Source organism: Eptesicus fuscus, chromosome 12 (assembly GCF_027574615.1).
Source record: "Eptesicus fuscus isolate TK198812 chromosome 12, DD_ASM_mEF_20220401, whole genome shotgun sequence".
Lineage (NCBI taxonomy): Eukaryota > Metazoa > Chordata > Mammalia > Chiroptera > Vespertilionidae > Eptesicus > Eptesicus fuscus.
Window position 1 is genome coordinate 16,687,411 of NC_072484.1, and position 13,743 is coordinate 16,701,153.

Below are 13,743 nucleotides of genomic sequence, written 5' to 3' on the forward strand. Positions count from 1 at the left end.
CAAGTAAGTGCTTTGCTGAAGGCCACATACTTCATGCTTGCTTTCTTTCCTGCTCTAGTATCTCTAACAACTCTAAGAAAGAAAGGAAGTTACTCTGATAAAGATTTGTTCATAGTGAACCCTTGAGACTTCCTTTTCACCACTGTTTCTTCATCCAAGCGGCCCACACACCTTCCCAGCCATGGAAGCCACAGCCTAGAGCTATCTGAATACTTAACTAAGTCAGCCTTTGTCCTTTCCTATTGTTGCATCACACATTTCTTTTTCCTTAAAATAAACATTCGCACATTTCCAGGTGTTTGCTGTCATCATACCCAGTAAGATTTGCACAGCATTTCATCTCCAAAAGTCCGGTTTGATCAAGGGCACAAGCATAAATATCAATGCAGTGGCCATTTGTAGCAGTTCGATTAGCAAGCATTTCATAGTGCTGTGAAGAAAAGTAAATCAGCTTTAGGAAACAGTAAAATTATTCACCAGATATGCCTTACTATACCAAAGGGATATAATCAAATATAGGCATATGGAGATACTTTTTTTAAAAAACATCCAAATCGCCCTAACTGGTTTAGCTCAGTGGACAGAGCGTCAGCCTACGGATTGAAGGGTCCCAGGTTCGATTCCGGTCAAGGGCACATGCCTGGGTTGCGGGTTTGATCCCCAGTAGGGGATGTGCAGGAGGCAGCCAATCAATGATTCTCTCTCATCATTGATGTTTCTATCTCTCTTTCCCTCTCCCTTCCTCTCTGTAATCAATAAAGATATATTTAAAAACAAACAAACAAACAAACAAAAAAAATCCAAATAATTAAGAGTTTTCAATCTCAAAATATTTTTGGCAGTTTTAAAGCCACCGACTCTAAGTTATCAATAATTTAACAGCAGCCAAGATTTGCAAGGTCATCCCAGCAAGAGCAACTTGCTGACCACGAAGCATGACCTCAGCAAAGTAGCTGCCACTCCAGAGGAGCCTAAACCCAGCTCTGGGTTACCACACTTAACTACAGCCTGTATCCAGCAGCACCTACCTTGGTTGCTTTCTTCATGAAACGTGCATTATCTTTCTCAATATCATGCCAGGAACGAATAGGAACCTTTAATTCATCTCCAACCACCATTCCAGGTCCTTGGGTGGGGGGACCCCCTGTAAACAACATAATCCTGGCTCCCGTGTTTGGAAATGTGCCCTAAAACAGTAAATGGCAGCATTTTAGAAGCAGACAATTCCACCCCCAGTATGTTTCTGTTTCCCTAAAAATATACTATAAACATGAGTTCTCATCAGCTATACTGAATACTAATATTGCAGAATAACACAGATGACAATGCACAGAAGCAGCCATATCTCTTCCAACCTGAAGGCTGTGTACATTTTTATTAATTTACTGTGAGCACTTCCCATTGCCCTAATTGCTTTGTGTTTCTCATGAAAACTTGGTAAATTTTAAAACATCGAGGGCTTCTTCGAGGTGGATAATAATAACTGAAACACTTTCTGATAAATTAATAGTCAGCTGACTTAGGTTGCAACTGGTTTTCAAGCACAGCTTGAAAGCGACTTCTGAGAGCGAGTATGCATGGTTTGAAGGGTCCAGTCAATTCTCAGTTACCTCCAACAAGCCAACAGCAATAGACAAAGCAACACCAGTGGATCGCAAAGGTCTCTTCCCCTGATTTACGGGCCATGGGTCCCTCTGCAGCTCCCCAAGAAGGTCAGTGAGGTTCATGTCAATCTTGTGAACAGGCTGCAGAAACCTGCGTGATTTTGAATAGACACATCCATCCTGGTTTTAAAAACGTACTCTGGTCTTCAGCCCTAAGTAATACGTAGTTACTGCTCTTCAAAATAATTACTCAGAATAAAAAAACTTATAATTTTTTTCTTCCAAGTTATCTCTAACTACAAAAACAACTCAAAGTAATTTTATTCAAAAATACATCTTAAAGCCTAATATGTAGCAATTTATTTATGTGTAACATGAAAAAAAATCAATTTAAATAGGTGCAAATTGTAAGGTTCATTATGTGGACAATCTTCATCATTCTGAAGATTCATAATTTGTGTTTCTCTTGAGCCTTGGGAGTAATAGAGAGTAACACTGGTTTCTTAACAGCATAAGAGAATGTCCCCAGAAGGTCAGACTATGCATTCTATGACGTTTGCTGAATATTAACCCGGCCCAGGGCAGCCCCAGACACTCAAGGGGCTGAGTGAAGGAAGTGCCTGATTTCAGGTTTGAGGACACCCAACAGAAGCCTTTTCAGTTTTCCCAGTTTTACTTAAGAATCAAAAAGGACTGCAGCGATGTGTTTAAGAGGAGGGGCACAATGGTCTCAAACCCTTTGTAATGATACAAGGCTAACAGGAAAAGCATTCTGAACAAACTTGCCACACATCTATGTAAAAACATTTATAATTCAGTTATACGTATATGATACACAGATACTGCTGTGTTAAATATATTATTAAACATTAAATATTGTTTAGATTTAATTTATTTTTCTCTAAAAATAAGAAACTAAAAATTTTAACATTTTTCTTCCCTTGAGTGGATTGCCTTGCATGCCAACTACTGTATGTGCAAAACGCTACATCAGTACCTCACCTGCTTGAAACAAAAGGGTGCTCCTGTGGTTGAGCAGGTCTTGCTTGTTGCATGGGCATGGCAGGCTTGGTCAGGCCAAGCATATCCTAAAAAAGAACCAAAAGACTCATTTTCTCTAACACTGAAAGTAAAGGGGTAATTATTTTTTTAAAAATACCCTTGCACCCAGCCAGTGTGGCTCAGTGGTTGAGCATTGACTCATGAACCAAGAGATCACCAGATCGATTCCAGTCAGGGCACATGCCCACAGGTTGTGGGCTCGATCCCCAGTAGGGGGCATGCAGGAGGCAGCCAATCAATCTCTCATTAATGTTTCTATCTCTCCCTCTCTCTCTAAAATCAATAAAAACAGCCGAAACCGGTTTGGCTCAGTGGATAGAGCGTCGGCCTGCGGACTCAAGGGTCCCAGGTTCGATTCCGGTCAAGGGCATGTACCTTGGTGGCGGGCACATCCCCAGTAGGGGGTGTGCAAGAGGCAGCTGATCGATGTTTCTCTCTTATCGATGTTTCTAACTCTCTATCCCTCTCTCTTCCTCTCTGTAAAAAATCAATAAAATATATTAAAAAATAAAATAAAAATAAAATAAAATCAATAAAAACCTATGTTTTTAAAAAAATACTCTTGCTCCTGCTTGTGTACAAGTTAAAGCACAAACCTGTATTTGCTTTGCAGTTAAATCCTTGGTCCCTCGGAAGACATAACTTTTGGAGATTCCTTCACAGCTGAGTTCATGAACCTGCACCATCCTCCCAAACGTGATCAAACCCACCAGAGCATCTGGAGGAAGGAGACTCAGGGACATTTGTAGAGATTCTTTGAGTGCTTGAAGGTCCTCTTCTTCTAGGCATGTGTCGACCACATAGAGGAAGACTAGAGGAGACTGTGGACCTCGCTTTATGCAGAGAAAAACAGCATAGTAATCAATATACAAATAGACAGATCCAGCTCTTTTAAATCAAATCAGGTATGTAAATAACAAGTCTTCAACTATATTTACTGTCCGGGGATAAGAACAGCTAAACAAACATCATTTAATAACAGCTTCTATTAAAACAAACTGAAAAAAAAAAAAAAAAACTAACTAAAAGAAAAAACTATTTGTATCTAACAAATTATTCCACATTTTTGAAACCTTCTAAGTATCAGACATTGTTCCAGGTCCTGGGATACCTCAGTGAACCAAAACAGCAAAGATCCCTGCCAGCCTCAAGGAGCTAACTTTCTGGAATGGAGAAGGTAAGGGGATTGCAAATGCCAGGAGTGTAGGTAAGGGGCAGGTTCTAGTATTAAATGGCAGGTCAGAGCAGCCTCATTAAAAAAGTAACATTTGAGTAAAAACCTGGAGGACAGGGAGGGAGGAGGATAAGAGTCCAGCTGAGCACAAGTGAGAGCAAGACCCACAGGCAGAGCATTGCAGGCATGCTTGTTCCTGGCATGCTTGAGGCAAGACAAGGAGGCCCATCTGGCTGAATGAGGAAACTAGCAAAAACAGAGGTCAGAGTAGTAACACAGAATTGGCTCACAAAGGGCTGTGAAACTATCTGTTACTCTGGACAACGGTAAAACATGGAAGGAGAGTTAGAGAATGCCCCAGTAATTCAAGTGAGCGGTGGTGGCTGGCCTAGGATAGCAGCAGTGGGAGAAAAGTGGATGGATTCTGGATAAATTTTGAATATAGACCCAATGGGATTTCCTAATGGATCAGATACGGGATGAGGTGAATCTAAGGTTTTTAAGGGTGAATCTAAGGTTTTTAAGCTTAACAACTAGAACATGAAGTACCATCAACTGAAATGGAGAAGGATGTGAAGGACAGGGTTTGAATTTATTCAGTGCTACCTCTTTTTTATAGCCTTCTCCTAAGACCTGAAAATGCAGGAAAGTGTACACGAACCATAACTTAATGTTTAGAATCTTGCTGCCCTCACAGCTTTAAAACCATATGGAAGATAAAGCATTTCAAGAGAATCTCACTATTTAACATTAAATGTGCAACAAACCTGTATCATGTACTCAATTGTAGAAAACTGGGGCATCAATTCAGCAGGCTGATTCACCTCAGATATGCCTGTGTAAGCTGGAGGAAACTGAAGAGATGAAAACAAAGCCATGTTTTATTAGGGCTGAAAATTTTGTATGTTATACCTTTTATTTCCCATTTATAATAATAGTTAATGATAACATATTAATTCTGAAAACACAAAATAAGCATATTACTAAAATACAGAAATCAGAATTTAAAGTCTATAACCATGCCTTATATTTACATTACATTATAACATTTTTTAACGCAGCTTTAGGTTAATTGTAACTTCTAAATGATTAAAAAATTCACTATTAAAAACCATTTTTAAGTGTTGTCCTGCAAACTAAAGGCAGTGATTTTAGCTGTCTCATCAAAATCTATGCGGAAGACCAAAGCTTTTATTTGGGTTTATTATTTCAGCTATTATCAATAAAGTAATAATGTTTGCTGTAGAAAAATTGGAAAGTACAGAAATATATAAGAAAACAGAAAGAAAAAACCCTCACAATCCTATCACTGTAAGGTAGTTACTGTCAGCATCTTGGCATTTTTACTTCCAGACTTTTCCTACTTATGCACAGCTGAGGTTATCCTATATATACAATTTTGTGACCTGCTTTTTGTGCTTAACATGTCACAAGCATTTTCTTTTGTTTTTAAAACTCCCTCCAAACATTTTAAATTCATAGTTTATAGGTTGAATTTTTCCCAAAAAAATTTTATTATAGTAAAATACATATAAATTTCACCATCTTTATCTTTTTTCAGTGTACAGTTCAGAGATCTTAAATACATTTATAATGTTGTACAACTGTCTTCACCATCCATCTCCAGAAGTCTTTTCATCTTGAAAAAGTGAGACTTGGAATCTATTAAATAACAATTCTCCATTTTCCCCTCCCCCACCCCCTGGAAACCACAGTTCTACTTTCTGACTATAAATTTGACTACTCCAAGTATCTCATCAAAATGGTATCATACAGTATTTGTCTTTTTGTAACTAGCTTATTTCATTTAGTATAATGTCCTTAAGTTTCATCCAAGATGTGGTACATATTAGAATTTCCATTTTAAGGCTAAATATTGCATTATACCACCACATTTTGTTTTTCCATTTACTTGGGTTGCTTCTATTCTTTTTAAATAGAATGCTTCTATTCTTTAACTATTGTGAAAACGCTGTTATGAACATGGATGTAAAAATATCTCTTCAAGACCTTGCTTTCAATTATTTTGGGTATATATACAGAAGTGGAAATGCTGCATCATTTGGTAGCATCACTAATAATTAAGCATCTTTTCATGTGCTTATTGGCCACTTGTATATCTTCTTTGGAGAAATATCTATTCAAGTTCTTTACCCATTTTTGAATAGGGTTGATTGATAGCTTTTTTGTTCTTGAGTATTAGGAGTTCTGGTTATTAATCTCTTATTAGATATATGATTTGCAAGTATTTTCAGCCATTCTATGGGTCTCCTTTTTACTCTGTTGACATTGTCATTTGATACCTTAGAATTTTCACAATAAGTTATATTAAACACAGATATCAATTCAGAATGTACTAGGAGCCCTAGCTGGTTTGGCTCAATGGATAGAATGTCAGCCTATGGACTGAAGGGTCCCAGGTTCGATTCTGGTCAAGGGCACATGCCTGGATTGCAGGCTTGATCCCCAGTAGGGGGTGTGCAGAAGGTAGCCAATCAATGGTTCTCTCTCATCACTGATGTTTCTATCTCTTTCTCCCTCTCCCTTCGTCTCTGAAATCAATAAAATATATTTTAAAAATATGTACTAGGAGGTAGAAATGTTTTCGATGTATATATTCTGAATCTCTCATGGAGATAATTTGGGAATGATATCTGCTTATAGTTTCCAAGCCTATATTTAGTTATCAACTGTACATTATTCTTTTCATCCCTGGGCTTATTGTTGCTATATCTGAGAATGAGACTGCTAATTATAATTATAATAAAATATATGAATAAATAAATGCATGTTTTTATACCTTAAGATCTACTAGAGCACTGTACATTATGTTGGTCACAATTTTTTTCTGACAGCTTTATTGTGGTATAGTTTATATATCAAGAAAAATCATCCATTTTAAATGTACAATTTATGTCCTAACCAGTTTGGCTCAGTGGATAGAGCATCGGCCTGCGGACTCAAGGGTCCCAAGTTCGATTCCAGTCAAGGGCATGTACCTTGGTCGCGGGCACATCCCCAGTAGGGGGTGTGCAGGAGGCAGCTCGTTGATGTTTCTCTCTCATTGATGTTTCTAACTCTCTCTCTCTCTTCTCCCTTCCTCTCTGTAAAAAATCAATAGAATGTATTTTAAAAAAATAAATAAAATAAATGTACAATTTAGTGACTTTTAATAAATGTACAGCGTTGTGCAATGATCACCACAATCCAGTTTTAGAACATTTCCATCATAAGCACATTCATTTTAAAGAGTCTTTCGTGTGATTTGTGAGCTCCTTCTAGTTTTGTAGTTTAAAATTTTTTAAGCCAAAAGAAGCTCAACACTGATACTTGAACCTTAAAAGTTAGATCAGAAAATGGAAATTCAGTAATGTACACTATCCAATTAGAATAAACTGAAGTCAAATGAAATATAAACAACATATCTGTTCTCTTATGGTAACAAATTCACTGCCTACAGAGAACTTATTAGAGCTATCACCTTGAGTTTAGCAGAAATTGCTACCTGCCAAGGCACAATTCAACATCACTTAATTTTTTTCAGAGTAGTACAATTCAAACAAAGAAAATACTTTTAAAAATATTCACATACCTGATTTCTTTGGAAACAGAAATTACAGGCCCAAAGTTTTGCCCGATAATCAACTTGACTGTAAAAAAAAAAAAAAAAGATCACAACTAGGTAACATGTTCATTTTTAAGGTAGAAAGCATTCAAATGTAAACTTTAAGTTTAGTAAATTGCATAGACGTGATTCTGTATGGGTGTATGGATAAAGGTATGTAAAACATTCACTGCAGTTAGAGTTCTGCCTGTTAAATGCAACAAAGGTTTCCCTCAAACAGCAGTAATGAGAGATTAATAAGTCCTTTTTTGTCCTTTCCCAATTTCCTAGATAATATTTAAAATGTTATACTTTATATGAATTATAGCTTATATCCTTTTGCCCTGTAATCTTAACATAATCTTTGTAACTTTTCTAACATCTTTATTGTTCAGATATGTGAAACTACTAAATTTCAATACTAAAAAGTGTATTTCACACGAGAAAAAACTTCCCCGACTTTCACCACGCTTAGCTCACTTGAAGAAAAGTTGAGCAGGCATGCTTCTGAGTTGATATAATTCCTAGAATTGGTTCAAGATACTTTAGTTGCCTCCCTGCCCCACTTTCTACATTTAGAAAATCGGTTTGGCTCAGTGAATAGAGCATCAGCCTGCGGACTGAAGGGCCCCAGGTTCAATTCCGGTCAAGGGCATGTACCTTGGTTGCAGGCACATCCCCAGTAGGGGGTGTGCAGGAGGCAGCTGATCAATGTTTCTCTCTCATCGATGTTTCTCTCTATCCCTCTCCCTTCCTCTCTATAAAAAAATCAATAAAAAATATTTTTTAAAAAAAACAAAAACAGTAAGTGGCTATCATTTTAAAAGAAGGCAGCAACATCTTATATGTGGACACATTACATAAAAGGGAATGAAGTAAAAAAGGTTCCCTCATATAAGAATTTTATCTGTTAAAGAATATTAATGACACTCTTCACCTATTTAAAAATTCTCTCAAATAGTACCCACATTTAAGAGAAATATCATAGGGACAAAAAAATTTATACTTAATAAAATCATTAAGAGTTAAAATTTCGCCCGTAGCTCAGTTAGAGTGTCATCCTGATACACCAAGGTTGCGGGTTGCATCTCTGGTCAGGTCACATAAAAGAGGCAACCAATGAATGCATGGGTGGGGCAACAAATCCATGTCTCTGTGTGTGTATGTCTTTCTCTCTCTAAAAATCAATCAATAAATAAAAATTTATACACAAACAACAAAAGAGTTAAAATTTTTTCTCTTATATCATCATTATACTAGGTATGTATGAGAAAACTGTCTAAGCTTTTTGGTCTTTTTTTAATGCTTTAGAGGGCAGCAATAAAATCTAAAATTGACCTAAATACAAACTGAAAATCAGCCCCAAAAAAGTGAATTTCAAATCCTTTCCTTCTACTTCTACCTTATTCCCTCATAAATTCTAATTTTATCTGAAGTATTATGCCAGGGAGATCATTATATTTTTAAATTTTTATTTGATTTTGAGAGAGGGAGGGAGGAAGGGAGGAATGGGGGAGAGAGAGAGAGAAACATTTGTTATTCTACTTTTTATGCATTCATTGACAGATTCTTGTTATGTGCCCTGACCGGAGATCAAACCTGCAACCTTGGCAGATCGGGACAATGCTCTAACCAACTGAGCTTCCTGGCCTGGGTATCAGGGAGATTTCTAAAAGCATTCATCAACCAAGAATCTCACCATCACCCGGCTAGTGTGGCTCAGTGGTTGAAGGTCCACCTATGAACCAAGAGGTCACGGTCAGGTCACATGCCTAGGTTTCGAGCTCGATCCTCAGTAAGGGGGTGTGCAGGAGACAACCAATCAATGATACTTTCTCATCAGTGATGTTCTATCTCTCTCTACCTCTCCACTCCTCTCTGGAATCAATAAAAAACATATTTAAAAAAAAAAAGAATCTCATCATCTACTAATCTCAAATTTGATGCCTTGCCCAAATTCAATCACTTAAATGAGAATCACGGAAATGTCATAATTTACTGTATTGATCATTTACTAGTTTTTAAATGAATTCATACCAAAGTGGATTGAGAATGGCTTTGCAAGTTGGCCTGCTGCACAGCACAGGTTCATACTGTACAGGGGGCAGGTCTAGACGTTCTTTCAAAGGTGTAAGGAGACAAGCCAAAGGTACAACCATTCTCGTAGCCTCGAGACGGCTAGAAGGCCACACATTCCAACTGAAACGCACACCATCCCGTTCTTCATTCTGCTGAATGAACTCCAGATATGTTGCCATCGTCTAAAAAGAAACTGAAGATAAAGTTTTAATTGTATGTGAAATTGTCAACTAAACTTCAAAGACAAAAAATAAAAAAGGTCCCCTAGCACAATGTTTCTTAACACTAAGTCTGGAAGAACCTGTCACTGTAGGATGACAACATCTTGCTTCCCGATGACCCTCAAAAGCTGATTAACTTCACAGTTATCTGACTACTGTTCCTTTCTCAACCCTCCTCTCTAAAACTTAAAAAAGTAAAAGCAGAAGGCTTACAATCATTTGATCATCTCTAAACTGCATTTAAACCTCCTCATATCATCTCATAATCTCAGCCAAGCTAATTTCAGCTCCTTGCCCAAGGGTTAGTCTCAAACTTTGTTTCAGCATCCAGCTACCTTCCTCCCTAATCCCTTTCCTTCCTTGCTCTACTAAAATTTACATGCCAAGTGATCTTGTTTTTGTGCCCTTTTCCCTCGTCCCTTTGTTACCTGTGGAGGAAAGAACTGGATATTGATGTGGGAATCCAATTCATAATGGGAACAGCCACCAGTTCTGAGTGAATTTTTACTTGGAATCACCAAAATTACAAAGGAAAGTTTGCTATTATGTTGAGTGACTTCCTCACCAAGACCTCTCTACTCACCATGGTTGCTTATGCCCGTGCCTTGCAAGATTCCAGTAATAAAATAGTCATTCAGACTAACCTTTTCAAACCCCAATAACACCAACTCCATCGAATGTTTTATACATCCTGTTTATATCCTAAAATCTAGGCTAACACACATCTCAGGTATTAGGGTTTAAGAGAATAAGCACCTCAAGAAAAATGGGGGGCGGGGAAGGGAAAGCAGATTAAAGAATCTACAATATTACTGGCCTCTAGTGCTCATTTCATACAGTGCTGAATAATAATTGTCTCCATGTTATTATCAGAAGCGCCTTACTGTAATGATTTGAACCAAGATAATAGTAACATATGGCTAGAAAAACAAATGAATGAATTAGTCTACTATACATAACCTACCCAAAAAATTCCAAATATTTGTTCCACATGAAACTCTATGGCATGTATTTATTTGCTTTTTTTCTGGCAAAAGCGGGAAATTGAAGCAATGTACACAGGAGGCACTTCTGCAGCTTCCTGGATGGCAAATGGATCTAATTCTAAGATCACAGTTCTCAGCAAGTACCTTAGCAGGCTTCACTGGCTACTTCCCCTCTCAAAACAGTTCATTATTAAAAGGTACTAGCTCCATCCAATGTCCTCAAGCAACTACATATTAAAACCTGCTCTCTCAGTTTCCCACTGTCTCTTCCCCTCACGCCTTCTTCTATAGCATGGATTATTTAACAAAAAACATTTTTTATTTTTCAGTTACAGTTGACATACAATATTATTTTAGTTTCAGGCGTTTAACCTTGTGATTAGACATTTAGGCAACTTACAAAGTCATCACCCTGATAAATCTAGTACCCATCTGACACGGTATGTAGCTATTACAATATTATTGACTATATTTCCTATGCTGTACTTTACATCCCCATGACTACTCTGTAACAACCAATTTGTACTTAACCCCTTTAACTTTTTCACCCATTCCCCCAACCCCCCTCCTATCTGGCAATGATATAAATGTTCTCTGTATCTATTAGTCTGTTTCTGTTTTGCTTGCTTGTTTATTGTTTTTTAGATTCTACTGTTTAATAGATATTTACTGTCATTTTATTGTTCACATTTCTTATTTTTTCTTCTTCTTTTTAAAGGAGAACCTTTAACATTTCATGTAATAATGATTCAATGGTAATGAACTCCATTAGCTTTTTGTTGTCTGGAAAGATCTTTATAGGTCCTTCAATTCTAAATGACAACTTTCCTGGGTAATCTTGGTTGTTGTAGGTCTTTGCTGTCCGTCACTTTAAATATTTCTTGCCACCCGCTTCTGGCCTGCAAAGTTTCTGTTGAGAAGTCAGCAGACAGCTTTATGTGAGCTCCCCTGTAGATAACTTATTTTCTCGTGCTGCTTTTAAGAATCTGTCTTTTAACCTTTTGCATTGTAATTATGATGTGTCTCAGTATGGGCCTCTTTGGGTTCATCTTGTTTGGGACTCTCTGGGCTTCCTGAACTTGTATATCTATTTCCTTCACCAGGTTAGGGAAGTTTTCTGTCATTTTTTCAAATGGGTTCTCAACTTTTTGCTCTTTCTTCTCCTTGCACACTCATGATGTGAATGTTGGAATGCTAGAAGTTATCCCAGAGGCTTCCTACACTATCTTCATTTTTTTTTAAATTCTTTTTCTTATTGCCGTTCTGATTGGGTGTTTTTGCTTCCTTATGTTGTAAATCACTGATCTGATTCTCAGCTTCATCTACTCTACTGTTGACTGCCTATAAATTATTCTTCATTTCAGTTAGTGTATCTGTTAGGTCTGATCAAATAATTGAATTCTAAAGGTCAGTTCCCATGTGCATGAAATTCATGCACTGGGGGGAGGGGGAGGATGTTCCTCAGCCCAGCCTGTGCCCTCTCGCAATCCGGGACCCTTCAGGGGATGTCTGCCTGCCGGCTTAGGCCCAATCCCCTAAGCTGGCAGGCAGACATCCCTCTCACAATCCGGGATCCCTCGCTCCTTACCACCTGACTGCTCGCTCCTTACAGCTTGGCTCACTGCTCCTCAGTGCTGCCATGGAGGCAGGAGAGGCTCCTGCCACTGCAACTGCACTCGCCAGCCATGAGCCCAGCTTCTGACTGAGCGGCGATCCCCCTGTGGGAGTGCACTGACCACCAGGGGGCAGCTCCTGCATTGAGCATCTGCCCCTGGTGGTCAGTGTGCATCATAGCGACTGGTCATTCCGGTCGTTCCGCCATAACAGTTGCTTAGGCTTTTATTATTTAGATATAGATTAGGTCATCTGGAAAACCAAAATGGTGCCAGCATCCAGGGACAAGAGAAGTCAAAGATTTTAAAGGACTCTGGATGGGCTTTTTCAGGTGGAGAATTCTCTGGGCAGGTCCAGAGGGGAAAGATAATGGTCTTAGTAAATGGAATGTAGTATAAGTGAAAGGGAATGTCGATTGTGAAGAGGTCTAAAGGGCAGTTCCCAGGAGAGGGACCTCCTCCCAACCCCCCGCGCACGAATTTCGTGCACTGGGCCTCTAGTTAACTCATAATTCTTTAGCCCTTTCAGCCTCATGCGTTCCTTCTCCAGGGACCCTAAAAGTATACTTCACACTGACTGGCTCATTTTAATGGTTTCCATGTCTGCTTTTGTTTTGTTTATGTTTTTATTGATTTTAGAGAGAGGAAGGGGAAGGGATAGAGAGATAGAAACACCGATAAGAGAAAAACATCTATTGGCTGCCTCCTGTAAGCCCCCTACTGGGCAATGAGCCCACAACCCATGGGCATGTGCCCTTACCTAGAATCCATCTGGTGACCTCTTGGTTCATGGGTCCATGCTCAACCACTTAGCCATACCAGCAGGGCTCCATGTCCATTTTCATGCTGTTCAAGTTCTAAGTTCCTTCAGCATCCCTATAACCATTGCTTTGAACTCTGTATCTGGTTGCTTGCTTGCCTCCATTTCATTTAGTTGTTTTTTGTTTTTTTTTCTGGAAACATCTCCTGCCCTTTCATTTGGGGTTTGTTTCTTTGTCTCCAAATTTTGGCTGCTTCCCTATGCTTCTTTCTATGTACTAGGTAGAGCTGCTACGTGCCCTGGACTTGGTAGAGTGGCCTTGTGTAGTAGGTATCCTGTAGGTTTCAGTGGCACAGCCTCCCAGTTCACCTGAGCTGGGTGCTCCAGGTGCATCCATGTGGGCACTGTCCTGTGGTAATTGAGCCTTGATTGCTGTTGGCATCACTAGGAGGAACTGACCCCCAGGCCGAACAGCTGCCAGGACCTGTTGTGACTACAGCAGAGGTGCTGCTGTGCAGAAACTGGCCTTCAAAGCAGGACTTGCTTCGGTGGGCTTTGGTGCTCAGGGAGTCTGCCCTTTGAGTGTGTCAGTACAGCATGGATTCTTAACCATGGGCACATAACCCACCCAGAACTTGAG

At 38.8% G+C, this 13,743-nt stretch overlaps 1 protein-coding gene across 3 annotated transcripts in view; it reads right to left on the reverse strand.

The window, feature by feature from the left end:
- SEC23B (SEC23 homolog B, COPII coat complex component) overlaps positions 1-13,743 on the reverse strand; it is a 46,594-nt gene that overhangs the window by 31,657 nt on the left and 1,194 nt on the right. Inside the window, exons 2-9 of one of the 3 annotated variants that reach the window (XM_054723870.1) lie at positions 9,482-9,705; positions 7,433-7,490; positions 4,608-4,694; positions 3,263-3,499; positions 2,607-2,692; positions 1,611-1,755; positions 1,029-1,187; positions 288-430 (exon numbers count right to left, since the gene is read on the reverse strand). In XM_054723870.1, coding sequence (XP_054579845.1) covers positions 288-430; positions 1,029-1,187; positions 1,611-1,755; positions 2,607-2,692; positions 3,263-3,499; positions 4,608-4,694; positions 7,433-7,490; positions 9,482-9,702 — 1,136 coding nt within the window. In that variant the 5' untranslated portion in view covers positions 9,703-9,705. Of the gene's footprint in view, positions 1-287; positions 431-1,028; positions 1,188-1,610; positions 1,756-2,606; positions 2,693-3,262; positions 3,500-4,607; positions 4,695-7,432; positions 7,491-9,481; positions 9,717-13,743 lie in introns of all 3 variants that reach the window. The other 2 variants (XM_028144904.2, XM_054723869.1) reach the window with 2 other exon arrangements.